The 26,716-nt window shown below is 44.8% G+C and overlaps 2 protein-coding genes across 3 annotated transcripts in view; one reads left to right on the forward strand and one right to left on the reverse strand.

Annotated features, from left to right (window-relative positions):
- On the reverse strand, positions 1-23,433 carry atad5a (ATPase family AAA domain containing 5a). The gene is made up of 23 exons (XM_048246841.1): positions 22,997-23,433; positions 22,595-22,671; positions 20,405-22,410; positions 20,193-20,268; positions 19,919-20,068; positions 17,687-17,834; positions 17,229-17,313; positions 16,796-16,977; positions 16,399-16,550; positions 15,835-15,988; positions 14,913-15,251; positions 13,910-14,006; positions 11,635-11,717; positions 11,237-11,361; positions 10,878-11,049; positions 10,066-10,239; positions 9,550-9,843; positions 9,367-9,431; positions 8,047-8,215; positions 4,019-4,167; positions 2,985-3,901; positions 2,406-2,558; positions 1-548 (listed from the first exon to the last, which is right to left on the reverse strand). The coding sequence occupies exons 2-23, from the start codon at positions 22,643-22,645 to the stop codon at positions 470-472; spliced, it is 5,820 nt and encodes a 1,939-aa protein (XP_048102798.1). The 5' UTR covers positions 22,646-22,671; positions 22,997-23,433; the 3' UTR covers positions 1-469.
- A 526-nt stretch (positions 23,434-23,959) lies between these two features.
- crlf3 (cytokine receptor-like factor 3) overlaps positions 23,960-26,716 on the forward strand; it is a 14,346-nt gene continuing 11,589 nt past the window's right edge. The window contains exon 1 of one of the 2 annotated variants that reach the window (XM_048245345.1): positions 23,960-24,081. The gene's annotated coding sequence lies outside the window, so the exon portion shown is untranslated. Of the gene's footprint in view, positions 24,082-24,275; positions 24,351-26,716 lie in introns of those variants that run through there. The other variant, XM_048245346.1, reaches the window with a different exon arrangement.

Below are 26,716 nucleotides of genomic sequence, written 5' to 3' on the forward strand. Positions count from 1 at the left end.
TGGGGGGAAAAATATAAACATGTTTTATTTTTTCAGATTTCACAAAAGTAACCAGAGCCACACCTTCATATAAATACAAACACAACCTATAAGAAATGTGATTTAAAAAAAAACGTGAAATTTTATAACCCCACTTTAACCATGGGGAGAAGTAGATCATCAACATCATTCAGTACACATCGTTTAAGCATAGTGAAGCTTGGGTTACAAATACAAGTGAAAACATTTTTAAAAGTTAACATGTACTCTTTCTATAAATGTCTGTCAAATCTAGGAATTTATTACTTGATAAAATTAGGGCACTGTACTGAGGATAGTTGGATTATAAAAACATACTGTTACAAAATGTACACTACATTAATAAACAATCAAGGCCACTATTGTGGGTATGTTACAATACTGTACAACACTCATTTTACTGTCATCACACAAACAAACATACACATACACACACACACACACACACAGCTTATGGAAAGTCCGCTGCCAGAAGCTGAAGGGTTTGTTTGGGAAGACCAAGGTTGATGCCTTCCAGGTAGTGGAGAAACCTGAAAGAGAGAGAAAGAAAATGTCCATTCTTCAGTAAGTGAGCGAATGACTGATTTGGTGTGTTCTGGCAGCACTGCAGGTATGTGCAACACAAATAACATGGCTCTTCCCTCCATTCTAGGCAGCAGCACTGCTGAACCACTGATGCACTTGCACTATGGCACACTAGCATTGGCTATTTTAAGTGATGACAGGCGTGTTTAAATGTGGTTAGATGCAAAACACCATTTCCTGTACATGCATCTAAACACATAGATGCACATATACACAATAGGGAACCTGAAACTTCAAAGCACCTTCATGCATCTGTGCAGCCTAATTCTACTCAATTAAATCCTTATTTCAATATGCGCTCCCCCACCATCACCTGTCACCCTCAAAGGCCTGTCACCTATTACACTTTTCTTCGTCTTCATTTAAAAGCTGCAGTTGGCAAGATTTTTTTCATCATATTCACTGAAACCGACACTATGCTCCGACAGAACATAAATCAGCCGGTTTTAGAAAAAAAAACCCGCACTTCTACCTCCACCTAGAGCCTGTTATTTGTTTTGCAAAAATCCACAGCTCCCGGTTCTTCTGGTCCAATCAGAGCAGGGCTGTGTGAGATCTAACTGTCAATCACAGTCTGGTTCGCACTGACGACACAAACAAAACTGTCAGACTTGCCAACTGCAGTTTTAAGTCCCTCAATCTGCTCTATATGGTGCTCTATGTTGGGTAAAAATCACTTCTGTTGACGTTCAAACAAAACAGAGCTAGTTCGCTACTCCCACCCTCCCGTGCAATTGAAACTCTCCTAAACACGGATCTCGTCGCTGATTGGCTGGAACAGTTTGTAATGTTTTTATGGTCCAGGCTGGACCAAGTTGTTTTTGTTACCGTTTTTGGAGCCTGGGCTGTCCACAGAGACTGTGCTTTTTTTACAGTGTATTCAGGGCATAGGCAGCTAGCGGATGGTGAGGTGATGTTTGCTGTAAGTGACAAAAAGGTTTTCGCTTAAAAACCACCTAACATCGCTTAGAGCAGCCTTTCTCAAACTTCTTTGACTTGAGGCCCGGTCATGGCAGACTTTGGGGTCATAGGGCCCACCTACACGCACCCCAATCACCCCCACATCATGTTTCAACACACTTTAGGTCAAAATCACACCGGAATTCTCCTTTAAATGCTGTTAAATTATTAAATAGCCTTACAACAAGTTGAAGCGGAGCTTTCCTTCCAACGTTATCGGGTAGCCTAGTTTCAGTTTCTGTCGCGCACACGCATGCATTGAATGAGCGCTCATACTACCACTTGTATGGCTCTATGTTTAATGACATCGAAATAGCAAGTATTTCCTCCTGATTGCAGAAACGTTTGTTTTCTTTTTCTGTCGTTCCGCGGTTCCTTGATCAATTGCGCAGCAAATTCAAACGAGCTCTGCATAAGGATGGACTGGCCCGATAACACACATGGGTCTGATACCAACTCAAATAGCTGGACTGGCCACCGGTGACAATGGGGTCAATCTAAATTTGCTTGTTGCATGTTGTTAACATCTACATGCGAATACCACATGCTGCATCAGAAAGGCAGAGGGAGAAATGCACATTTTACTGGAGGGAGAGCGAACAGCATGGAGGGCACCAATTTATCTATTTAATAATAAATCACTTCAGTAAATTCATATTATTGGATACGTTTTGTTGTGCAAAAGCAGTATCTGTTAGGAGTGGGACTAAAAAAGTTGGATCGGCGCATCCCTGGCTTTCACTACAATTTATCTGGTTTGACACTGTGATCTTGACCTTCTGACACGCGCACGCGCACATAGACTTTTGGACCTGATGTGTGTGTGAAAAATGCTTGTTTACCTGCGTTTCACCTTGCCCTGCTCCTTGAGCTGCTCAGACCTGCAAATGGTGCGCAGGGTGGGCAGGATGTCGAGCGCTATGGCCGCCCGGCTGCTGGTGCCCACTTTGGAGCTACATACACTTCTCACCAGGTCACACCTACGCTGGGGCAATCTGAACACACACACACACACACACGTATACATAAATATACATGAACACTAGCAGTTAAAATAGATTATGCAGTCTGTATCAAACGTGTGGCCTAGATGACATGATGTCCCAAGATGTAATCTCACTACCCCTAATACCACTGACGGCAGCCCAAACACATAACTCAAATTATTTTCAGGTTTTATAGTCAAGCAATGAACCCCAAGAGGCGGTGGTGTACAAAAATCATAGAACAGCTAAGGGGTGTTGTTGTGCATGTCTGACATAAAATGTGCTTGCTTGTAAATCAACAACTGCTCATGAAAAACCTTCTTTGTAAATGACTTATTCTAGATGTCTTTCTGCACTGAAGAAGTTTTATGATCTGGTAGTTCAGCAGGGTAAGTCCCCTGTGGTTTGAAGACTGTTTAGCTGCGAGTGACTCACCCTGGCTGGCACAGTGTGTTGTCCGGCGTGATGTTGAAGGTCTGTCTGTGCGGAGCCGTGGGGAGTGTGATCTCGTCGAGCGCCGCCTGCCTGACCCCCTCCTCCTCCTCCAGAGCCTGTGCTGCTCCCCACGCCTGCTCCACGCCGGCCCTGCACCTCCTGAAGCTCAGGCTCTCCATCGCCGCCCGGATCTCCCGCACCTGCTCCTCTCCAGCCGCCCAGCGGCAGCCTCCGCTCCTGCCTCCGGCCTGCAGCCGGGGCTCGTCTGTCAGGCCGCTCCGGATCTCCGCACGGGCCCAGCCGGACGCCGCAGCCGGCACACATGCACCGTCAGCTTCCTGCAAAGCCGGGCACGTCAGGTAGGAGTCCAGGGCGGACATGTGCTCCAGGAATTCAACCATGGCGCCCAGGGCGATGGAGACTGGGCCGCTCCTCTTCCTCTCGGCTTCGGTCAGCTCGACCCTCTTCCTCCTCTCTGTCACGGGCCTTGCGAGCGGCGCTTTCTCTTCCTTCAGCGGCTCTGGAGCGGCGCCGGGGACAGACGCGGGTCTGCAGAGCGACAGGAAGCCATCGTCTGAGTCCGAGTCGGACTGGAAGGGGTCCTTGGTGCCTGGATGGCACTGCTTCTTCTGCCTCATCCTGGAAGAGACTTTGAGTGGACTGGCCTCTTCCTCAGTCTCAGCCAGCAGAGGGGGCTTAGTGTTGGGGTTGGCAGGCTGGGGTGGGAGGCTGGTGGTGGGGGCAGGGGAAGGGGCAGTCTGGCCTGGCCCAAGCTCTACGGGGGCTCTGGGGAGAGCCTGTCTGAGTGGACAGGTGGGCAGAGGGAGAAGGACCTCCATGTTGGAGTAGAGCAGGTCAAAGCCTCTCCTCTCGGTTTCAGCCAGCAGCTCCCAGCAGAGTGGGCTCGCAGACTCACACTACACACACACACACGATCTAAGATTAGCCTTGGAGTAGATCAAAACACAAACACTAAAACAGAAAACATACACAGGTCACAGTTTCAGGACCCTTCCCAGTTCATAGTAGCCCACCTTGATGAACTCGAGAAGGCTGTCTGGAAGCTGGACATTGAGAAGGCCGAGGAGACTGGCAGTGCAGCCGGCATCACAGGGGGGAACATCTGGCTTCCCATCCTGCTCAAGAGCTACCTCACTACCACTGACCTGCAGCGACTGGGTGGCTGATGAAACACACACATTAAACACAGCACATGAGAACCTGTGTATAGACAGAACCAGTATATTCAAAATAAACTTACCAGGAAAGGCAAGTCTAGTATTTACCAGTTACAAGGTTAAAATGTACAGGTTATCTTTAGCTCTCTTCACATGAACTCTATAAACACTTTGAAAGAGAAAGGGCTACACACACGTGGCCATTTTGGTCACACACCACATAACTGACCACATTTCTGTGAAGCTCAACTACATGTTTTCCTTTGTAGGCTGCAGGTACAGCATGTTTGACATTGAACACACTTCTGTGTCCATACGTGTGTGCATGTTAATTCGTGACTTAAAGATTTTTAGCCCATTTTGCGTTTGTCATACATTGCTGCATCAGTATTTTTGTATTTTTTTTTCTCATTTCACATGCATGATAGAATGATTTCTGAAATGACTCATACTTGTTCACACTTTCCCCTGTGCTGATATGATATGATTACTTCAAATTATGGTCACTGGTCAGTTGCTAGGTTATGGGTACGCAGGCGAGCCACGCCACTCCGTCTGTGTTGGTTTGATTTTTTATAATTTAAATTGTAGTTTTTGTTTTATCTTTGAATCTACTTTGAAGTTAAACTTATTTGCTTTGCGTGGGTGCATTCCCTCCTGGTGTTAAGTCTATGGTAGCAACGCAATCAGTCTGCATCGGGGTAACGTTGACTACCTTAACGTTAACGTCCACTGGAGTGAGGGGTCTTGGCTGGACTGCATTGGACTGTGAACTGTATGTGTACAGACTCTGTTTCTGCTTTCCTGAAGTCCGACTGCTGCTGATTCAGAGCTGTCCTTTCAGTGTCTGGTCAGAGAGATCGCTCGGGACCAGGCTTGGAATTTCACCATTTTAGGGGGAAAGGCCACTTGGCCTTCAGTTGGTCATATTTGGTGGGGGGCACAAAGGCCACATGTCAGGGCACCAAGGCCAAAGTTAACCAAACAGTAGTAGGCTGTAAAAATGATCAAAGTTGTATTTAGCCTATTCACAGCAGTAGACCTGCATCACTGTATGAAACATTACAAAAACATGAAACATGACATATTACATAGAACTGTAAATCTGATCATCTAATATTTACAGATATCTAGGCTATATTTAACATTTATTTTATATTTGGCCTGTTATGAAATCATGTATTGAACAATTTAAGCACATCTCAGCTTTAAGATCATTAAGGCTACTTTCACAGCTTTTTTAGTCAGCTGTATATCCTCTGATTTTAATATTTACCGATATCTAGGTGATATTTGTAACATCTATTTTGTATTTGGCCTGTTATGAAATCATGTTGAAAAATTTAAACACATTGTGAAACTTAAAGCCCAAATTTGGAGACATGCATGTCGAAATTTGCTACAAATTAAAAACCGGATTACTCTGGTACAGGGGACTTAACACCTTTGTGTTCGGTAAGGCCTGCTGTTTATTCTGATAAATGGTTTGTCATGTGTTGAACAAAGGGTTTGTGAAGTATTCCACCGAGATGAATGGTTAGGGAGATAGGTGCAGAACCTAGAATTTATGATTCAATTTAATCATATTATTTACTTGTCTCGCGAACCGTTCACCACGGCCAACATTGTTTAAATGCTGAGAAAAGGCTCTTTCATGTAATGTGATACTTGTGATGATGAGTAGTTCAACTGAGAATTGGGTGAATTTGGATGTACTTTCTTTCTTGCCGTGCGCTGTCACTTTCTCCACTGCGTAAAAGACTAAATTAAGTTGCGCTGTGAATGCTAAGATTATTTTGACAGGCCATAGGCTAATAAAATACGCTATTAGTCGGACGCAAACCAGAATATTGAAAGAAGGGGTCACCAAGGCCACAGTGGCCTGTAAACCTCTGATTTTCAAAGGGGCATCACGGCCAACGCAAGGGCCGTGGCCGCCGTGAAATTCCTAACCCTGCTCGGGACTTAAATAAGTTACACTGGAGGTGTCTTGCCTCTGTGGGATCTAATATCGACCTGATGCTTTGAAGTCAGGCTAGCTAGCTGCCTCAAAGACAAGTGTCTGAAAGTCTATGGTCTGACGGTGTGGATGCCATCACACTAGTGATGGAGGATCTGTCGCTTCTGAAGATTCACAGAACTGCTGATCTGCAGGCTGGCTTTAAAGGGCTTCATGAAGATCAACAGCTGACCTGTGCTTTCGGAGCTCCAGCCTGGTTGGACGTTCCAAGAGCACCTGACCCCATGTTAACGTTACTGCTAAATTTGCGATGGACTGTTGAAGAGCACAATGTTACTACTGAAGTTGTTCAATGCCAGGAGTCACCAATGTGTAATACCCATGATTTATTATTTTTTGTGTGTGTTTTGTAAATTGTCTTTATTTACTTGTTTTCATTATTACAGTATTATTTATAATAATTATTTAAAATAAGTGTGTGGGTTACAGGTATGTTGGCGAGTCATGCCGCTTTGTCCAGCACCTTGTTTTTGTTAAACTCTTTTTGTAAACTCCGGGCATTGCTGTAAAAAAGCTTAATGCTCAGTCAATGATGATGATGATGATGATGATGATGATGATGATGATGATGATTTTTGTGGCTAGGCCGAAATACAGTGAAAATTGGGTTTTTGTGAGTAAGTTAACTTTTTATGCCAATGAAGCTATTTGCAAAGATGGTTAAAAAAAAAAAAAAAAAAAAAAATATATATAATAATAATAATAATAATAATAATAATAATAATAATAATAATAATAAATATATATATATATATATATATATATATAAAAATCAATGTATTCACGATAGTCTAGACACAATGTGAATCGGCACCACACAAACTAAAGCAGCACTGCTTACGAAACAAAATGTGTTGAAAAATTGCCAAAACTGCATTACTATTTCTACCTTCAACATTCTGCCAGACTCTTCTCATACAAAAACAAGACTGTGTGGGCATGTGTGAAACCACACCCGGCATCATTCCGTTACCAGTAATTACATTTCCAACATGTATAGGAATGGACAAAAAACACAACGCTTAAAATGAATACACTGTGTCCCCAAAAGGTTCGCTGCACCTACAGTACCCTCCAGAATTATTGACACCTCTGCTAAAGTTAAAAAAAAAATCTTTTGATGAATTATTGTAATCTCACAACGAAAACAATGAGGGAAAAACCCAACCTTGAAGGGAAGCAAATTTATTCTGAGAAAAAAGAAAATCTCAAAGAAATAAATATTATTTGTATTATACAAAAACACACCTCCAACAATTATTGGCACACCTAGAGAATCTTATATACAAAATGTAATGGAAGCATTTCACCATTTATATTCAACTTAATCAGAGTGTCTGTGTCTTTGCTTCCCTTCAAGGTTGGATTTTTCAACATTGTTTTCATTGTGAGATTACAATAAATCACCAACAGATTATTTTTTATACCTGTTTTTAGTCAACTTTAGCAGAGGTGCCAATAATTCTGGAGGGTACTGTAAATTAAAACTGAAGGTGCAAAGTAGAAAGATAGTCTGGAACCATGAGAGCCCTCTAGTGGCACCACATTCAACCTCCACATTTCCACCAGTCCTACAACTGCAGCCATGCCATGCACTGCAAGTTGGACGGCTCGGTTGGAGCGGTGATGTGTGTGTACCTGTGTAGACGTACGTGGCTCGGTTGGAGCGGTGATGTGTGTGTACCTGTGTGGACGTACGGTTGGAGCGGTGGTGTGTGTGTGTGTGTGTGTACCTGTGTGGACGTACGGTTGGAGCGGTGGTGTGTGTGTGTGTGTGTGTGTACCTGTGTGGACGTACGGTTGGAGCGGTGATGTGTGTGTACCTGTGTGGACGTACGGTTGGAGCGGTGGTGTGTGTGTGTACCTGTGTGAGGGGCTCCGGGTCCGGCTCCGCTGCGAACCCAGCACTGCAGCTGCAGCAGGCTCTGCCGGACGTCCCCGCCGGTGCAGCGCAGCAGGGACGCTACGTCCTCCGCAGACACACGCACGTTCTCCGCCAGGCACAGCAGACGCAGGTAGCTGCTTACATGCTCCTACAAAACACACACGTGGCGTTAGAGAGAAGTATAAAGTCATCACAGAATCACACACGCAGATCTTTCAGCACTAACGAGGGATGTGAGATCACTAGTGGTGTAAAGATTAACCGATACGTATCGGTATCCGTTTTTAACATGTAAGATACGGCTACATCGATACGTGAAGCACCGTATCGGAATAAAACTGAAATGAACTGGTCGTTATATCGATTTACTTGTTACGAATCGGTTCACAACCTTTTCTGCTCGCTTAGACTCTCATTTACGTTGCAAGCAGCGCGTTCATCCCACTTCCGGTTTTGAAACTACACGTGGCACGGATTTGTGGGTAATGCAGTTCGTTTTGGGCTACATTCATTGCCCAAAGTTGTCAAAGGACCTCATTACCCATACATCTACTGCAACATAAGCATGTGACAACTCGCACTCGAACTGTTTTGACAGTTTTTACTCTTGTTTTTCAAAATCCAGCGCGAAATTAAACACTTACTATAGCATTCCTAAACAGCAATGATAGTCTGTAGAGTAGCCTACTTTACGTTTGATGAAGGGATGTCCTTAATGTTAAAGAATAATTTGTCCCTTGCTGCTAAAACGATGCACAAATTATTATTATTTTGTTCATATTCACTCAGACTTGTGGTTTCCGCATATTAGGTCTACCGTTGGAACAAAATAGGCCCAGAGAGTTCATTGATATGTAGGCCTTTATTCTTGTAGGCTATAGGAAAAGGCCAAGAGTGTCTTAGGCACTGTTTTATTTTTCGGTATTGTCTTACCTCAACAATAGGTTACAGCTCCTTGAAAACAATCAGATACACATAACTCTATAAAATCTATAGTCTTTAAAAATGTATTTTTATGTTTTATTTGGCTGTAGTGTCTGACTGAAATGTAGACTATTCTTTTTTCATTTCAATACAGTATATGATAATATAAAATCAATGTGCACCTTGAGCAAATGATAAAAAATCTTTCATCTATCGAACTGCATCGAATTGCATCGCACTGAATCGTTTTTTATGAACATGTATCTTTTCTTGTATCGAATCGTGCCCATGTATCTAGATGCAAATCGTATCGTCTTTTACATGAGAGATTCACACCCCTAGAGATCACACATCAAACTCTTAAAATTGTCTTACCACAGAGGGAGTCTCAAAGTGGATCTCGTCAAAGTAGCCATCAAATGAGGTCCTAAAATTAGGATCTATATCAGAATAAAAAAATCAGACATGAACAAGAGGCAATGAACACGTACAAAAAAAAAGAAGGACAAACTGTAGCTCTGTAGATGAATTCATCCCATAATAAGGCAGCGCACGTACCACTGGTGGTGAGGATGACGGGCCTCTTGGTGGTTGCCATGAAGGTCTTGATGGCGGCCAAGAAGCCCGTGTCGTCGTCAAAGATGACGTCCACCTCCTCAAACAGGATGAGTGACGTGGCCGTTCTCTTGCCCTGCTCGTCGCCTGGGGCCTTGCCACCGACGGCTGGTCCTGCTGCTGGTGTCGATGGGGCTGGTGGTGGTGGTGGAGCTGGCGCTGATGGTGTAGCTGACTGATCCTCACTTGAACAAGAAGCCTCCTTGGGCTTGACTCTCTTGCGAGGGCTCTTACAGGCTGTGAGGGACACAATCAGAAAAGGCAGCAAATTCACTGAAGGGACTCGGCACACATGGCACACGTACTTACATCGCTTTAAAAGCTCAGACTGAAGCATTGCTACACCACGCTTATACGCTTAACTACAGATGCAATAGATGGCGCGTGGCAAACATTTAGCCTCACTCTGGACTTGTAGGTCCGGGTTTTCATCAGGATAAAAGACATCTGAATCTCTACCTGGCCGTGTTTTTTTGCCGTTGGTTTCGGCAGGCTCTTTGGGAGAAGGCTTGCCACCCATTTTGAAGAAGTTGGCCAAAGAGGTGGGGGCCAGTGAGCCCCTCTTCTTCAGTCGGGGAGACTGGGGGGGCTTGTGGGGGGAGGACACGACCTGCCGGGGTGAGTTCACCTTGCCTGGGAGTTCAAAGGGTAAACAAACAGACCTTCACTGATCTCTTCATGCTGTAAACAGGAACGATGTTCTTCTGATCAATACATTTACATGCCAATAAACACAATAAAAACTATTTCTCATCAGAGCTTGCAGAAACACTGTTCAATATATTGTCCAAATATGTCTGAGGGCATGCAGACAGTCTTGATACATTCTGATTAAAGGCACAGCCGTAGACACAATAAAAGTATTGCTGATGTTTGAATTCAACAGCCAATCAAACACACCCTTCCCTACAGAGGCCCTGCAAACATTTGAAGAATGAGCAGCCCTTGTTGTTGATTGGCTGGAAGTGTTTTGCTCAGTCCAATCCACTGTGTTTATTCCCCATTTATGAAACCAAGACTAAGCATAAACACCAGAGGAGAATTGAACCAAAGACTGCAATGGGAGTGGAGAGAGTAGCAATATCTCAGTGGGAGAAGTGGTCTTATAGACCCTTTCAAGAGAGTTCCATTATCAGCATCATAGTTGGCCCCACAAGACTTCCTTTTTAACATTCCATATCTTATCTTAATGAAGAGGAAGTAGATTGGGACCCAAATAGAACGTTCAAGCATTGTTTTTGTTTTTATTGTTGAAAGGGTCTTATACTCACGGGGAGAGGAGCCGGGTCTGGAGCCGCCACCGCCACCGCTGTAGCTGTTGAAGAAGGTGGGCTTGTGGGCGTTCACACCCTGGATGTCCACCTGGTGCGACTGCGTGGCCTCCTTCAGTTGGGACAGGATCTGTCGGCCGCTGCGCTGGGACGAGCAGTTCACCTCAAACACCTGGACGTGGGACACAAAGGGCAGTCACATGCTGAACCATCATCTCCAGAGGGCATCCAGGTAATTGCAATCTGGTGCACAAAGCCCTGTGAAAGAAACTGTGGTCCAATTTTGAACCCAGACTAATAACAAATCATATTTCCTAACAAATATTCAACTAGATCTTTCTACTGAGGATGGTGCCGACCTTGAAGCCCAGCTCCTGGGCACAGGCATAAACAGCTGCCGTTTTTCCCACTCCTGTAGGGCCGGTGATCAGCAGTGTGTTACACAGCAGGTCCTCCTCCTCACCACACTCACTGAGCCAGGAGTCTACACACACACACACACACACACACACACACAATGATAAATATGTCATACACACATTTATAAACATGGTTATTAGTGTACACAAAAATAACAGTTATAGCCGCACACACCTCACACATCCAACAGATTATTTTTACAGATGCAGACCTACAGTTTCCTACTTCTCATATATGCAATACATCTCTTTCACAGATTCACACTTGTAGCCACACAGTCGTGCACATGCAGCTGACTACGGTACTTCTACAGCTGCACTGATGGTGGGCTTCTCACCGTTAAGGTCGTCCCCCTGTTTCTTCTCCTGCTGCTTCTTCCTCTCTTCACGGTCGGCCCTCAGCTTCCATTCTCTTAACCAGCTAACGAGGGACACAGCAGGAATACCATTACAATCCACACACACACACACACACACACACACACAAAAACGAAGCCACTGATAGGGTTTCCGCAGGTTTCAAAGCGATTATGGATGAAATTGCCATACTGGCAAAAATATGAAGGAGTCACAAAATGATCCACAAAGTAAATACATTTGTTCTCTGAACTTCTATACAAGATACAAATAAAACAGTTATCAGTTCCGCATAAAATTAAAATGTTATTACATTGTGATGAACCGTATCAGTACCGCTGAAAAAACTACAATGTCAATCCATGCTGCTAAATAAACTAAATCAGCCTCTCAAACTTCTTTGACCTCAGGCCCGGTCATGGCAGACTTTGGAGTCATAGGGCCCACCTACACGCACCCCCATTCAAATTATCATTATGATTATCATTATTGTTATACATGTACTTCAAAGCAGTCAATGTTTAAAGTGCTAACATTGAACATTGTTCACAAAAAGTTTGTGAAAACATGCACATCAAAGGATTGCTTTACTAAATGTAAAATATAATTACAATAGTTCCATTGATTTTGCATGGTAACAGCAATTATATGGGTGCCATTGTTTTGGGATGTTTCCCTCATGCAAGCATCATACACTGGTAGGCAAATGGAAAACATAGGCTATTGACATGCTTTTTAATGAAATTTCATTCGAATGCCTGAATGTAAGAATTGAGGAAACACAGACGCGCACAGGCATGCATTGGATGCTCATACCACCACTTAATTGTATGCCTCTATGTTCGATGATACCAAATTAGCAAGTATTTCCTCCTGATTGCAGAAACGTTTGTTTTCTATTTCTGTCAATCCGCGGTTCCCTCTGATCAGCGCACAGCAAATTATCAGACGAAGCACTGAACATAATTTCACTCCGCGGCTCTGCGGACCAGCGGTGTCCACGCTGCGGACTGATGTTGGTCAGCAGCCCATAGTTTGAGAAACGCTGAACTAAATGACCACTGACGTTAAATGAACATAATTAAGACCAAGCTAAAATTTTTAAGGCCTACAAGTCATATTGTTATGCTTATTATGACTTTTTTTTAGACTTTTTAAGACCCTGTGGAAACTCTTGAGTTGATGCATGTGTTGAAGCACTGAGTTGATGCATGTGTTGAAGCACTGAGTTGATGCATGTGTTGAAGCACTGAGTTGATGCATGTGTTGAAGCACTGAGTTGATGCATGTGTTGAAGCACTGAGTTGATGCATGTGTTGAAGCACTGAGTTGATGCATGTGTTGAATGCTGAGTTGATGCATGTGTTGAATGCGGAGTTGATGCATGTGTTGAATGCTGAGTTGATGCATGTGTTGAATGCGGAGTTGATGCATGTGTTGAATGCGGAGTTGATGCATGTGTTGAAGCACTGAGTTGATGCATGTGTTGAAGCACTGAGTTGATGCATGTGTTGAAGCACTGAGTTGATGCATGTGTTGAGTTGATGCATGTGTTGAAGCACTGAGTTGATGCATGTGTTGAATGCTGAGTTGATGCATGTGTTGAATGCTGAGTTGATGCATGTGTTGAATGCGGAGTTGATGCATGTGTTGAATGCGGAGTTGATGCATGTGTTGAATGCTGAGTTGATGCGTGTGTTGAATGCGGAGTTGATGCATGTGTTGAATGCGGAGTTGATGCATGTGTTGATGCATGTGTTGAAGCACTGAGTTGATGCATGTGTTGAAGCACTGAGTTGATGCATGTGTTGAAGCACTGAGTTGATGCATGTGTTGAAGCACTGAGTTGATGCATGTGTTGAAGCACTGAGTTGATGCATGTGTTGAAGCACTGAGTTGATGCATGTGTTGAATGCGGAGTTGATGCATGTGTTGATGCATGTGTTGAAGCACTGAGTTGATGCATGTGTTGAAGCACTGAGTTGATGCATGTGTTGAAGCACTGAGTTGATGCATGTGTTGAAGCACTGAGTTGATGCATGTGTTGAAGCACTGAGTTGATGCATGTGTTGAAGCACTGAGTTGATGCATGTGTTGAAGCACTGAGTTGATGCATGTGTTGAAGCACTGAGTTGATGCATGTGTTGAAGCACTGAGTTGATGCATGTGTTGAATACTGAGTTGATGCATGTGTTGAAGCACTGAGTTGATGCATGTGTTGAATGCTGAGTTGATGCATGTGTGTAATTTCTGTACCTGTGCAGCCTCCTGACAGACTGCATGTTGCCGATGACGTCACTGGAGTGCTGAGGCTGATACTTCTCTGTCCACATCACGTCCTCTCTCACCACATCTAAAACACAAACACAGCTGGCGTCAGCCATCAAGCACCACACTCAGCTCAGAGTCCCTGTGTCTGACTATAGTCTCCATACTGATGTGACACTGTGAGGCTCCTAATAACCAGTGTCTAAGTGAAGGTTAATTGTCATGAACAATACGAGCCATGTCTCTGGACCACAACAACACAGTGACCTCAACAGTTAAACCCACAGATGAGATGTGCAGGATACTACGTCTGTTGGTAGGCCTCACTTATCGGGACAAAAGGGTCAACTAAATCCAATCACTTCAACCAGGAAATCACTTAAACCAACTGCTATCAGTGTTTCCCACAGAATTTAATTATATTTGTGGTGGTAGGTTTGCAGAATTAACTTGAATGCAACAGTTTTTAACAAATTAGCGGAGCGTGGTTATGACTCTAACCAGATTTAAGCACAACTAAGCCAGGCATCTTCTATGCCCTGTAGGATTGTTTATGTTTTCTTTAAACAGGCATGTAGGTTCATTGAGAGACAGAGAGACAGGGAGAGGCTGTGCAAAGGTGCACATAGCTCTACAATGAAAGAATGCCATCCAATTTAAATAGTACAACATGGAGCAATGGCGAGTCGGCATCTGCGCCTTAAGTTTGTGATGCCTGGTGCGTGAACTCCAAAGGTTGAGTACAGTAGAAAAAAAAAAAAGCAGAGGCGCACTCAAGGGCTTGATTCTAATACAAATTTGTATTGAGAGCCGAGGTATTTTCAACAAGTCTACAGACAAAAAACTGGGAAAGAAACATTTTGGGCCCGGAAAATCATTGTTTAGTGGTCAATGTTGATATTGTGGTGGGCCGTGACAAATTAGTCAATGTATGGGAAACACTGGGTGTCCTCCGACTTCCCTCCAGGCCCACTGCTGCCGTCTCACTCACCCTCTGTGGGGGTGTGCTCCGAGGGCGACGGACTGTCCAGCACAATCACGTCATCCTTCTGGGAGATGGCGGGTGTGGACACCACCTCTGCTTTGGGCTCCTCTCTCTCCTCCTGCTGCTGCTGCTGTCTGCGTGGCCGGCCGCGGGCCCCTCGGCCCCTCCTGGGGGGCTCTGGGTTGTCGTCTGGGATGGTGATGGTCTCGGGCTCCTTGCGGCAGGAGCGCTGCTTCTTGGAAACCTTCTCTGCGGAGTCCCTCTCATTCTCCTCTCGTTTCCTCTTGCCTCCCACTGGCTGGGAGCTGCTGGACCTAGCTGTCTCCTGAGGGACACTATCTGTGTCTATAGACAGACAGACAGACAGACAGACAGACATACAAACAAACAAACAAACAAACAAACAAACAAACAAAACATACTCTGCATAAAAATCACTCATCATACATATCTGAAAGGACAAAAAGTGCCCCAGGTCACATGAAGGATTTCAAGCACTGGAGGGCAACACTGGGGAGCTAAATTAGTGGCCCTCTGCTGCCCTCTTTTGGAGAAACGTCTGAATTGCAACCAGTGGGGGAAACAAAACTCTACTCTAGCCTCGATACAGTGCAGGGTTCCCACTCAAATTTACTGATTTACACTGACTTTAACAGACTAAAAAGCTGACTTTCCATGACATGAAAGGAAAAAACATTTCACCTTTGTTCTGAAAACACAATTAATTGGGAATGATAATGGTTGCAAAAAATGTAGTTCAATAGAGAAAAATACTGCATGGGATATGGCTTTTGACAAATGCCTTGGTAAACTTCCCTAATATTCCATGACTTGATCCTAAAGATGATCAATTCCATGACCCGTGGGAACCCTAACTGTACATACAGGTACAAAGTTTAGCTCATGAGTGTGTCTGCTGTGAGCTCACCCGGGGCTGTGGGCTTCAGGAGCTGCTCGGCCCGTCTCTTCAGCAGCTGGGTGAAGATGCGCTGCGTGGGGAAGGAGGGGTTGGACCTGCTGATCTCCTCCACCAGCCAGCGCTGCACTGCTGGAGACAAGTCCTCCCTCCAGCCAGAAACAAGCTGGGACAAATGGACAGACCAGTGGTGAAGTTCACAGCATCCTCCTACTCCTACTCCCACCCTCGTTAATGTTGATGAAGTCTGATGAAGAGCTGAAGGCTCGAAGCGTTACTTATGTTGCAACAAAAAGAAGGGGAGTTTGTATGCGGATATTCCTTCCTATTTTTTAAATGTCCAACACATAAATAGACGACATTCTCGAAAATGCATGACTTTGCAATTTTACATTTTTAGATTTCTGTTACAATTTCTCCCAAGACATGTAGCTATGTTGTGAGGGACATCAACAACGCAGTCCTCTTAAGAAATTGTACTTTTTGATTTTTTAAGAACATTGCTATAAAATACAAGCAGCTCCACATTCATTTTTCATTCCAGACACCTTTTTGGCACCAAATGCGCCGGCTCACCTGTTCTCTGCAGCTCCTCTGGGCAGGAACGATGCCGAGGCTGAGTGGACCCACACCAGACAGTGGAGACCTGAGCACCAGAGCCCCAGACTCCTCCTTCAGCCTGCCCAGACGGGGGCACGCAGGCCAGGGCAGACTCCACAGGGGACAGTCTGAAGGCGGAAATATTCAGTGTTCTGAGAGGCGTAGGACATTAGAAATGTGTGACACAGTAACATAGTAGAGTCTTTGGATCTGGGTCAGTTTACGCTGAGTTGAATAGGTGCGCTGCAAAACGGCTGCGGAAAACGGAATGAACAGAATGTGATGGCAAAATGGAAGAGAGAGAGAGAGAGAGAGAGAGAGAGAGAGAAGAGAGAGAGAGAAAGAGAAAGAGAGATATATATAGATGTCTTACTGGGTGCTCTCTGCAGCACGTGCACCACCATCTGGAAGGAGGAGCAGGAGAGGGTGTAGGCCTCGCGGCTGGCCGCCGTTTTGGCGATCTGCTTCTTGAACGACTCGGGTAGGCCGCTTTTCAGGAACTCCCGACGCGCCCGGAACTGCTCATCATCCAGAGAGGCGTCCGAGGCGTCGCGACTGGAGCGCACACACAAGCATAGCTCATCATCTAACACTAGAGCCAAACTCAACTGCTACTGATAAGATTCGGATTCTTGACATAACAGGCAAGCTTCCTCCCATTACCACAACTTCACAGATAAACAGGCATTTTCCACACACTGGCACTGATTAAGATTTTGATCTTTTCTTCATATATGGGACTGCCTCACACTACAGACAAGTTGATGCAGGAAAAAGGAATTCCAAGACGGCTCACGGTCCCTTACCTGCTGTCATCAAATATGGAGATCACAGCTGATGGCCTCTGAGGTTTCTTCCCCGTGAACAGAGGGGCCACTTTGGCTCCCGCCACTAGACAGAATGCAACATGGAGTTAAGGCGCTACTTAGAAATTAACAAACAGCACTCCACAGATTCTTCTTAATTCACTCCAGTGTTTCCCATACATTGACTTATTTGTGGCGGCCCACCACAATATCAACATTGACCCCCACACAATGATTTTCCAGGTTGTACCAAATTGTGCTTAAATCTGGTTAGCATCATAACCACGCTGTGCTAATTTGTTAAAAACTGTTGCATTGAAGTTAATTCTGCAAACCTACCACCACAAATAGAATTCAATTCTGTGGGAAACACTGCACTCATTCATTTCCCTCTAATGTACAGTACACTCACCCATAGCGGTGTAGCAGAGTGTGAAGTGAATAAGGTGGGCTATTACCTGCTGGTGATTTGGTCACTTTAGTGCCAGGTGTATTTTTTCCCAAAACGTCATTTAGGCTGCGAACCTGGTTCTGTTTCTTGGCTTTGGCATCTTCTGTTTTTACAGTGGAGCTGTCCTCATCATTCTCCAAACATATTATTGGGTCCTGAAACACGGCACACGCAAACATGATCCATTAACCCCTTCACGCCGGATGCTGCACGACGCAACATTCTATCTCCCGCCGGTTGCTGCATAACGCAACATTGAATCTCCCGCTGGTTGCTGCATAACGCAACATTGAATCTCCCGCTGGTTGCTGCGTAGCGCAGCATGCTTTTTATTTCATGTTTCTAGGTGCTACAGAGGCTTAGATATTAAGGTTTTGGTAGACATTGACAATTCTTAGTATTTTTTCAGAAAACCCTCAGGAAATAAGGTTATTTAGTCTAGAATGCCATAGGATTCTATATAGGTGTTTTTAGCAGGCATTTTAGGAGTAAATGGGTTAAACACGCAGACACGTACTCACGCACACACGCAGACACGTACTCACGCACACACACAGACACGTACACACACAGACACGTACTCACGCACACACACAGACACACTAGAGACCTGGAATACAGGTAACATATCAGAGATACTGCATATCACTCGGTCATGAAATCCTGGTCAATCAAACCACCCACTACACCGTGTTCCAAATTATTATGCAAATGGGATTTAAGTGTCATAAACATTTATTTTTTTGTTTTTCAATTAAACTCATGGATGGTATTGTGTCTCATGGCTCTTTGGATCATTGAAATCAATCTCAGACACCTGTGATAATTAGTTTGCCAGGTGAGCCCAATCAAAGGAAAACTACTTAAGAAAGATGTTCCACATTATTAATCATGCCACAGGAAAAAGGATCTCTCTGCTGCTAAAATGCGTGAAATTGTGGACTACCTTGGACAAGGTATGAAAACATTGGATATTTCCCGAAAACCTATGCGTGATCATCGTACTGTGAATAAATGTGTCGCTGATTCAGAGCACAGGCGGGTTCGTGCAGACAAAGACATAATAAGGAAGGTTTCTGCCAGACAAATTCGTAGGATTAAGAGAGCAGCTGCTAAAATGCCATTGCAAAGCAGCAAACAGGTATTTGAAGCCGCTGGTGCCTCTGGAGTCCCATGAATCTCAAGGTGTAGGATTCTCAAGAAGTTTGCAAGTGTGCATAAAGTGTGCCACCCCTAAACAATGCTTACAAGCAGAAACGGTTGCAGTGGGCTCAGGAATACATGAAGACTAGTTTTCAAACAGTTTTGTTTACAGATGAGTGCCGTGCAACCCTAGATGGTCCAGATGGATGGAGTAATGGATGGTTGGTGAATGGCCACCATGTCCCAACAAGGCTGAGACATCAGCAAGGAGGTGGCGGAGTCATGTTTTGAGGCCGGAATCATGGGGAGAGAGCTGGTAGGCCCCTTTAGGGTCCCTGACGGTGTGAAAATGACCTCGGCAAAGTATGAGTTTCTGACTGACCACTTTCTTCCGTGGTATAAAAAGAAGAAACGTGCCTTCCGTAGCAAAATCATCTTTATGCATGACAATGCACCATCTCATGCTGCAAAGAATACCTCTGGGTCATTGGCTGCTATAGGCATGAAAGGAGAGAAACTTATAGTGTGGCCCCCATCTTCCCCTGACCTCAACCCTATTGAAAACCTTTGGAGCATCATCAAGCAAAAGATCTATGAGGATGCAAGCAGCAGCTCTGGGAGGCTATTCTGACATCCTGGTTCAATGGATGCAAGAATTGTGAAGGTGATATCAATGAAGGGGTCCTATGTTAACATGTAACTTGGCCTATTAAGATGTTTTTGATTGAAATAACTTTTGATTTAATTTATATGACCTAATGCTGCAAATTCAACAAATTACATTACATTTTTAGTTCTTAAAAAAACTATAAAATGTCTTGAAACTCTGTTGTGCATAATAATTTGTAACAGAGCATTCTGAGTTTTTTTATTTAAAAAAATATATATACTGTTATCATTGGGAGGTTTGTTCAATAAAATTCGAATTATACTCTAACGGTTGATTACTTAAATTATACTGACTGTCATTTGCCACAACTATTTAGGAAAATCTGAGAAAAATTTGCATAATACTTTGGAATGCAGTGTACAAACAGTGATTGAACTGACACTGAACTGACATCAGGGTGCATTTCTGACTGTGTGGGTGCACTACCTCAGGCTCGCAGTAGTTCCTCTTGGCTGTGTCCTGGCGGCGTGAGGACCGTCGCAAAGGTGCCTTCTCTTCGGTGGCCTCTTGCCTGCTCTGCTGAAAGGCTTTGGCCTTCTGCACCAGCTTCTGGGCTTTCTTCCTCTTCTTGGAGTCCTATAGGAGCATGGTGGATAGTGTGTTAAAGAGCATTGCTTTGTGCAAGCAAACTTATAAATGCGTTGCATCTCTGACAGAAAGATAATAATAATAATAATAATAATAATAATAAAGTGCCCACCTCTTTTGCCAGTGGACTCAAGATATCAAATTCGCTCATCTCTCCAGGGCTTATGAACACACGGGTGAATTTCATTCTGGAAAAAAAGGACAAAAACAAAATAAAAAACATGTTGGATGATAACAGAACCAAAGTAAACAGACAATTCAGAAAAGGTTGAAAGAGATGAGACAATGACATTGTGTTAACTATCAGAGATAAAAAGCAGTCACCTGATTGGGCTTCCTTTGTCATCTGGAGGAACTAGCATGTGGGACTGATACTTGTTTTGTTTGGGCCGGTGTGTTTTGGGTGTGCTGGCCGGACTAGGGAGCTCCTGAGGTTTACTGGTGCTCTCTGCGTGCTTGGACTCTGAGGAGGGTGTGAGGGGGGCCGGCGTGCTCTGAGGTTTACTGGTGCTCTCCGCGTGCTTAGACTCTGAGGAGGGTGTGAGTGGGGCCGGCGTGCTTTGCTTGCGTGCGAGCTCACGGTCGGACCTCCTCCTGGTCTCAGTGGTCGTGGGCGTGCTTTTGGGCTGGTCTGCACTGGGCAGGGCTTCGCCGGCCTCACGGGCAGTAGGAGCCTCGGCATCTGCAGGGAGAGCGGCCGGAGGAGTGGTTCTCTGCTCCTTCTTAGGCCTCCCACGCTTTTTCCGAGCTGCTTTCTGAGCAGCACCTTTCAGCTCCACTGGCTTGGGGTCAGCCTCCACCATCTCCACCTCGGTCCCCTTCGCCTTCCCCCCCTCCCCATCCACCTCCTCCTTCTCTTCCTCCATATCAGCTGGAGGAGCTCCCTCAACTGGCTGTTCCTGCTGCTGTTCCTGCTGCTGCTGCTTCTGCTTGCCGGCTGCCTTGCCTGCTTTGCCCTTGGCTGTGTCCTGGGCGGGCTGCTTGAAGGCGTTCATGAACTGCTTCCGCTCAGCCTGGCTGCACTTGGGCACAGCAGCGGAGGAGGAGGATGCAGCCTCCAGCACAGCCAGCTCCAGGTCCTCCTCCTGCAGCACCACGTTGGACTTCCTCGGGGGGGCGGGGTGAGGCTCCGAGTTGTCCTGCGACTGGGGGGAGGGCGCGGCTTTGTCTTTACTCCTGCGGCAGGTGGTGAAGATGGAGCAAACCTTTCGATCGGAGGCCCGGGAGAGGTCCTGATCAGGGGAGATGGCGTGGACCTCAGCCTGGATGGTCAGAGTGCGTGGAGACACCTGTGTGGGAGGCTGGTCACCCTCGTCGGAGGGTTTGCTGACGCTCAATCTGTCAGCGGCCTGGTCCACTGATGTAAGAGTCAGTCTCGTCCCACCTGCTTCGGTCTCTTCTTCTCCCTCCTGCTGCTGATGCTGCTGCTGCTGCTTTGCCCCCTTTGGGCTGTGACTTTTTAAGAAGTCCTCAAAGGAGACGGTCACAGTGCTGAGGTTCAGCTGGGACTCTTCATTTGCCGCCTCCTCCTCCTCCAATCCGGCATCACGCGACACAGATGGCGTCTGTGGCTGCTGCTCAGAGCACTCCTGTGTCTCTGGATCATCATCACACTGCACCGAGTCGGCCTTTCCTCCTCGGCCATTCTTCCTTGCAGCCCTGCCTCTCCTTCCCTTCTCCTCTGGGGTGGAGCAAACAGGAAGACCAGCACCGTCCAGTTTTGGGTCTGTCCTCACAGAGGGTGTGCCACTATCAGAAGTGTCCTTTAGAGTTGCATCCTTATTTGAGGTAGCAGTTGCATCATCTGCACAGTTGCTATCAAGAGCCTCCTCCACATCTCCCACAGTCTCCACATGAGTTAACGAGGCGGTGCTGCCTGTGTCCTCCACAGTCTCCCCATTGTTTTGAGTTAACGAAGCGGTGCTGCCTGTGTCCTCCACAGTCACAGTGGAATTCGCTGGTGGGTCCTCTGACTGAGCTGTGCTCGACACCAATATGCAATCATTGTCAGACTCAGGAGGGTTCATCGCAAGAGCCTTTTTGGCAGTTCTTCCAGCCTTCCTGCCTGGCTTTTTGGACGGAGGCTTACCTCGTTTGGCTGCATGGTCAGAACCAGCCACAGCTTCCACAGGCTGGAGCTCATTCTCTTTGGACTGTTGAAGTGGGCTGATGGCATTAGTGGCTGAAGGGGTCTTCTTGAAGTAGTCCATGATATTGCTGGAGCGAGGTGGTGAGAAAGGCTTCTCCACTGTTTTGGCCACTGGTGTGAAGTAATTGGTGATTGTCTTGACCCCTGCGGCATCGCTGTCTTTTTTGCGTTTCTTGCATGGCTAAGGTAGAGTTAACATGAAATCAGTTTGTTTACACACTACAGCCTCAGACGCAGTCTGCTAATAAACTAGCAGATCCATTTCAAGAACGATTTAGGAAAACATGCCATATCAACAAACAAAAACACTGTGGTAAAACGTAATTAGGCTTACAGTATGGCATTAAATAATTGCAGCAAGTTACCTGGGTTTCGAAGTCTTCAATGACAGATGCCATGGCGATGACCCCTGCCATTATTGTGGCGTCCCCCGACCCCAAACCTAGAAAGACAGCGAAGACACTTGATTCCTCAGAAACCGTAAAAGTTACTCTCTAAGTCATTAGAGATAACTGGCTTGCCATTAACGGAATAACATTAACGTTTAGGCGAACATAAATCAACACCATTAAAAAGGCAATTTGGTTGTGATGACTGACTTAAATGTTACGTTTTAAGCACAGCGAGGGGTATGTGAAGTACATTACTAGGATTTACCTTACATGCCAAGCGGGTTAACTAACTTTAGGTTAGACAGCTGACGTTGCTTGAATAGCTTGTTAATAACAGCGACTGCTCACAAAGTTGACAGAGAAAAACTGACTTACCTAATGTGTGTGTCGTATCATGCAACCAGATATCCCACTAAGATCAGTAATATCGAATGACTCCAGGACAGCGTAAGCATACTATATACTTTCAACCACAAAACTAAAAAATTAGCTACCGAAGCACAAAGACCACCCACTAGAGCCACTTAACCATCTTGCTAGCTAACTGGTAAACAGTTAGCTAATGTTAACATTAACGTTAGTTAGCAAGCCGACTGACACTTTGCCAGCTAAAAACAACAAACCAAAGTCTACTACGTCCATTTCCTTCTCTGTTATCTATCTATTCTTAACAACCAACATGGCTGTAAAGTGGTAGTGAAAAAACAATGTAGCACAACTCATCTGCTGGTTAGAAAGGACCTATGTTTAGCTGGCTTTGCTAGCTAGCTTTTTTTTCTTTAAAAAACCCGCGTTGTTGTACAGAAGTTCCTCCTTGTAACAAATGGCGCCAAATGTCATCAACCTTTACCCAAGCCGATTTGACCAATCATAGAGCCACCGTGGTCTGACGCCATAACTTGCGTCAAGCTATCTGCAAGATCAGTGATCTGCTGCCATCTGCTGGACATAAATGGAACGGCGAGTATATTTGGTATGATTTAAAATCAATTAAGATATTGCGTCTCTGAAATATTATGTTCATATGGATGTAGGCCTATATTGCTATTTTCAGATTCGTTAGATCACGGAAACTTTCAAGGTAACATCAAGGTGTTTCTAACGACAGACATGTTAAATATGAATTATTGTTTGTTCCACCATCAAAACTGTTATGTGGCCGACAAGAATATAGCCTACTGTTTTTTTTTTTTTTTTTTTATTTACGAGACATCTTGAAAGCAGCATTAATTCAGACAGAAAGAAAATATTAGGGTGGGACAACACAATTTAACCGGCGTCCGATTGGCTTTCGTACTCGGCCCAAAAGTGACCACACAATGCTTTGATCCGGGATTGGATGTCACATATGAGAGACATCCCTTTGCCACTGCTAAAATCTCAACACAGTGCCGCGGACCGGGCGTTAACGGGGAAGTTCATCCTTCAGTGGGATATGTGTAGTAACTAAGTCGGATCAGGTAAAGACTAATTCTTTAAATCTAATAATAATGATCATGATACTATTGATCTATGAGTTGTGTTTTAATAGTGTCTTTCGGTCCCGAAAGCTTTTGTGAATCGGTTAGCTTGTGTTCAGGTATGACTCACGCAACCTATGGTCTGGTCAGCGAACCGAGTGAATTTGCACTTATGAGACCATATGATGGTGATGGAGACCTCTTTTTAAATGCCACATAATCATTGACGTTACAGACAAGTGGTTCCATGCCAGGAGTCTACAGCGAAGGTACCGTAGTGTTCATAAGGGTGTAAACATTTGCTTGAATTACGGAAGTTGACTTCAGTTTTTAGCAAGTATGGACATGTTGTGCAAACATGCTGTGCCGTCAGATGCTTGCTATGTGATAGTCTTTCTTTAGCTAGAATGGTTGGAACGCAAAAATGTCCTGTTTCAAAGTGTGTTGAATTGTTTCAGACGTTTTACATCGTGCAAACTGTTACTCGTGTGAAATAGAGAGTTTTACTGGACTCGCGATTGGACTAAAACTGCCTATGAATCGATTTATGATGTTGTCATATTGAAAACTTCACAGTACTTTCCTAAAACTCCCGAGTGTGATGTTACCATTCTAATCAAGACACTGGGTTGTTGGCTATGTTTGTATGGTTTTTTTGGTAGCCTTATTTGAGTAGGGGTCCATGTAGGTTGCATCACACGTCTGGACTGTTTTGAGTGTCAATATCTTCTTAAGTATGTATAGAAATTGCGATTTCTACTGTTATGTATGATGCTGATCAGTAGATTGCTGTGTTACATCATGTCCCTCTGCGATTAGTGATGTGGCCACATTCTCAGAGGTCAGTATTATGTGGACTGTGGTTTCTGCAATCTGCACGTGCATGAGGTCGCCTACAATAACAACCATGGAGATGCATTGATCGTTTTCAGTCATTAATGTTAATCTTTGTTTTGTTAAAACAAAACGATATGAAAACGCTACAGCAGCGATCTGCATAGCCTTTGCTTAAAGCAGATAGATTGTGATACTTAACTGCGTCCTAATTTAAAGACAAAAGGAATAGTGGACGCATGCATAATAATCTGAAGATGAACAACAGCTTGGGCTGGAATTCACAACACTGTATTTTGGCAAGGGGCCCGTTGGCCTCCCAAATCTGGGTCAACACTCTCACTCCATCCTCAGATAGTAACTAAGCAGTATGCACTGCATTAAAACTCTAAATTCCTTGTAAAAAAGCTACTATGGCTTATGTCCATTGGATGTAATGTTCACGCCAGCTCCTCGTTTCTCTGGACTTTTCCCCATGGTGTAGGAAGTGTGTCTGTCTGTCGTATTTCTTTGGCCACACATCTGAAACAGAGGCAGTTGTTACTGTGGGGTAGTTGCCCACACAACTGAGGCTAATGTTACATAGGAAGATAGAAACATCCTTTTTTGGAACTTGTGAATATTTGTGGCACTGCAATTTAATATTTTGTGGTCTTGACAGTTGGCAGGTCAGCATTCAGATGAAATTGTAGGCTCGGATGTTGGTCATGTGTCTGTATCTGACATCATACACAGAGATATCTCAGTGCTTTTTTTGCCCCAGGGTGGCCATTTTATAAGCCATGGTTTGCTTTCTTTTCCCCAAAGAGGGGAATCTGTGGGCTGGGCAGGGCCCAGTGGATTGTTTGGCAGTGTGTGTTGCTCCAGGCTGGTGTCCACCCTGGGGAGATCAGGTTTCCCTGTCTGTGTAGAGGCCAAGGGGAGGCCGTGCCGTGAGGCTGCTAGGCCATCCGCACAGTGAAACACCTCCTGTGGATGTGCGATTGGCAGTTTCATCGTGTGCCACGGCCACGGCCACACACACACACACACACACACACACACACACACACACACACACACACACACAAAGAAATGCACACACATTCACACTCTTTCACTTATTTTCTCTACATCGTTCAAATATAAATGCAACATTTCGCCTGTAAACATAGTACATTTGTATTGCTATAGCATGAAGGGATTAGCCAATGTAACAAGGAGATAGATTAGTACAAACATATCACATTCATTTAACTGGGATGCAGTTCTCGCCTTCTATTATCTCTATCACACTCATTCGTCTTTCACCTGCCCTGTCTCACTCTTTCAAACGGTCACTTCATGTCAGACTCTCAGCCACACATTTCTTGACTTTCATTTTGTCTATCCCAGTCGCTTTCTCTCTCTCGCGCATAGGAGGCCTTGTGCTGGATTGATTGACTGGCTGAGTGTGTGTGTGTGTGTGTGGGAGGAAGGGAGGGGGAGAGAGAGATAGAGAAATATTGTTCTTATGTTAAATGCATTAGCAAGGCTAATCAGTCACCAACAAATAAGGCTGTTTAGATTGAAGTATGGTGTGGGTGGATTATGTCAAACATTTCAGTTGCCTGTTCACTTGTGACAGGACTGAAAATACCATTTGTGTTTGTAACATAGTAAGTATGCCATTATATACACCCCCATACACACACACACACACCCTCTCAATCACTCTCTCTCTCTACACACATGCACACACACTCACTCTCTCACACTCTCCTACTTAATCTCATTCAACACTTTGGAGTGCAGGCCCTGCAGAAGGAAATAAGAGCTGATG

The sequence above is a fragment of the Alosa alosa genome, chromosome 6, assembly GCF_017589495.1.
Source record: "Alosa alosa isolate M-15738 ecotype Scorff River chromosome 6, AALO_Geno_1.1, whole genome shotgun sequence".
Classification (NCBI taxonomy): domain Eukaryota; kingdom Metazoa; phylum Chordata; class Actinopteri; order Clupeiformes; family Clupeidae; genus Alosa; species Alosa alosa.

What these genes read in the sequence shown, in the direction of transcription:
- atad5a (XM_048246841.1), bottom strand. Translation starts at nt 22,645, where the DNA reads ATGGCAGGGGTCATCGCCATGGCATCTGTCATTGAAGACTTCGAAACC. An exon ending in ACTTTGAGACTCCCTCTGTG is followed by an intron (nt 8,216 to 9,366) that starts GTAAGACAATTT and finishes TGTGTTTTGTAG; the next exon opens with GAGCATGTAAGCAGCTACCT. An exon ending in AACACACTGTGCCAGCCAGG is followed by an intron (nt 2,559 to 2,984) that starts GTGAGTCACTCG and finishes GTGTGTGTTCAG; the next exon opens with ATTGCCCCAGCGTAGGTGTG.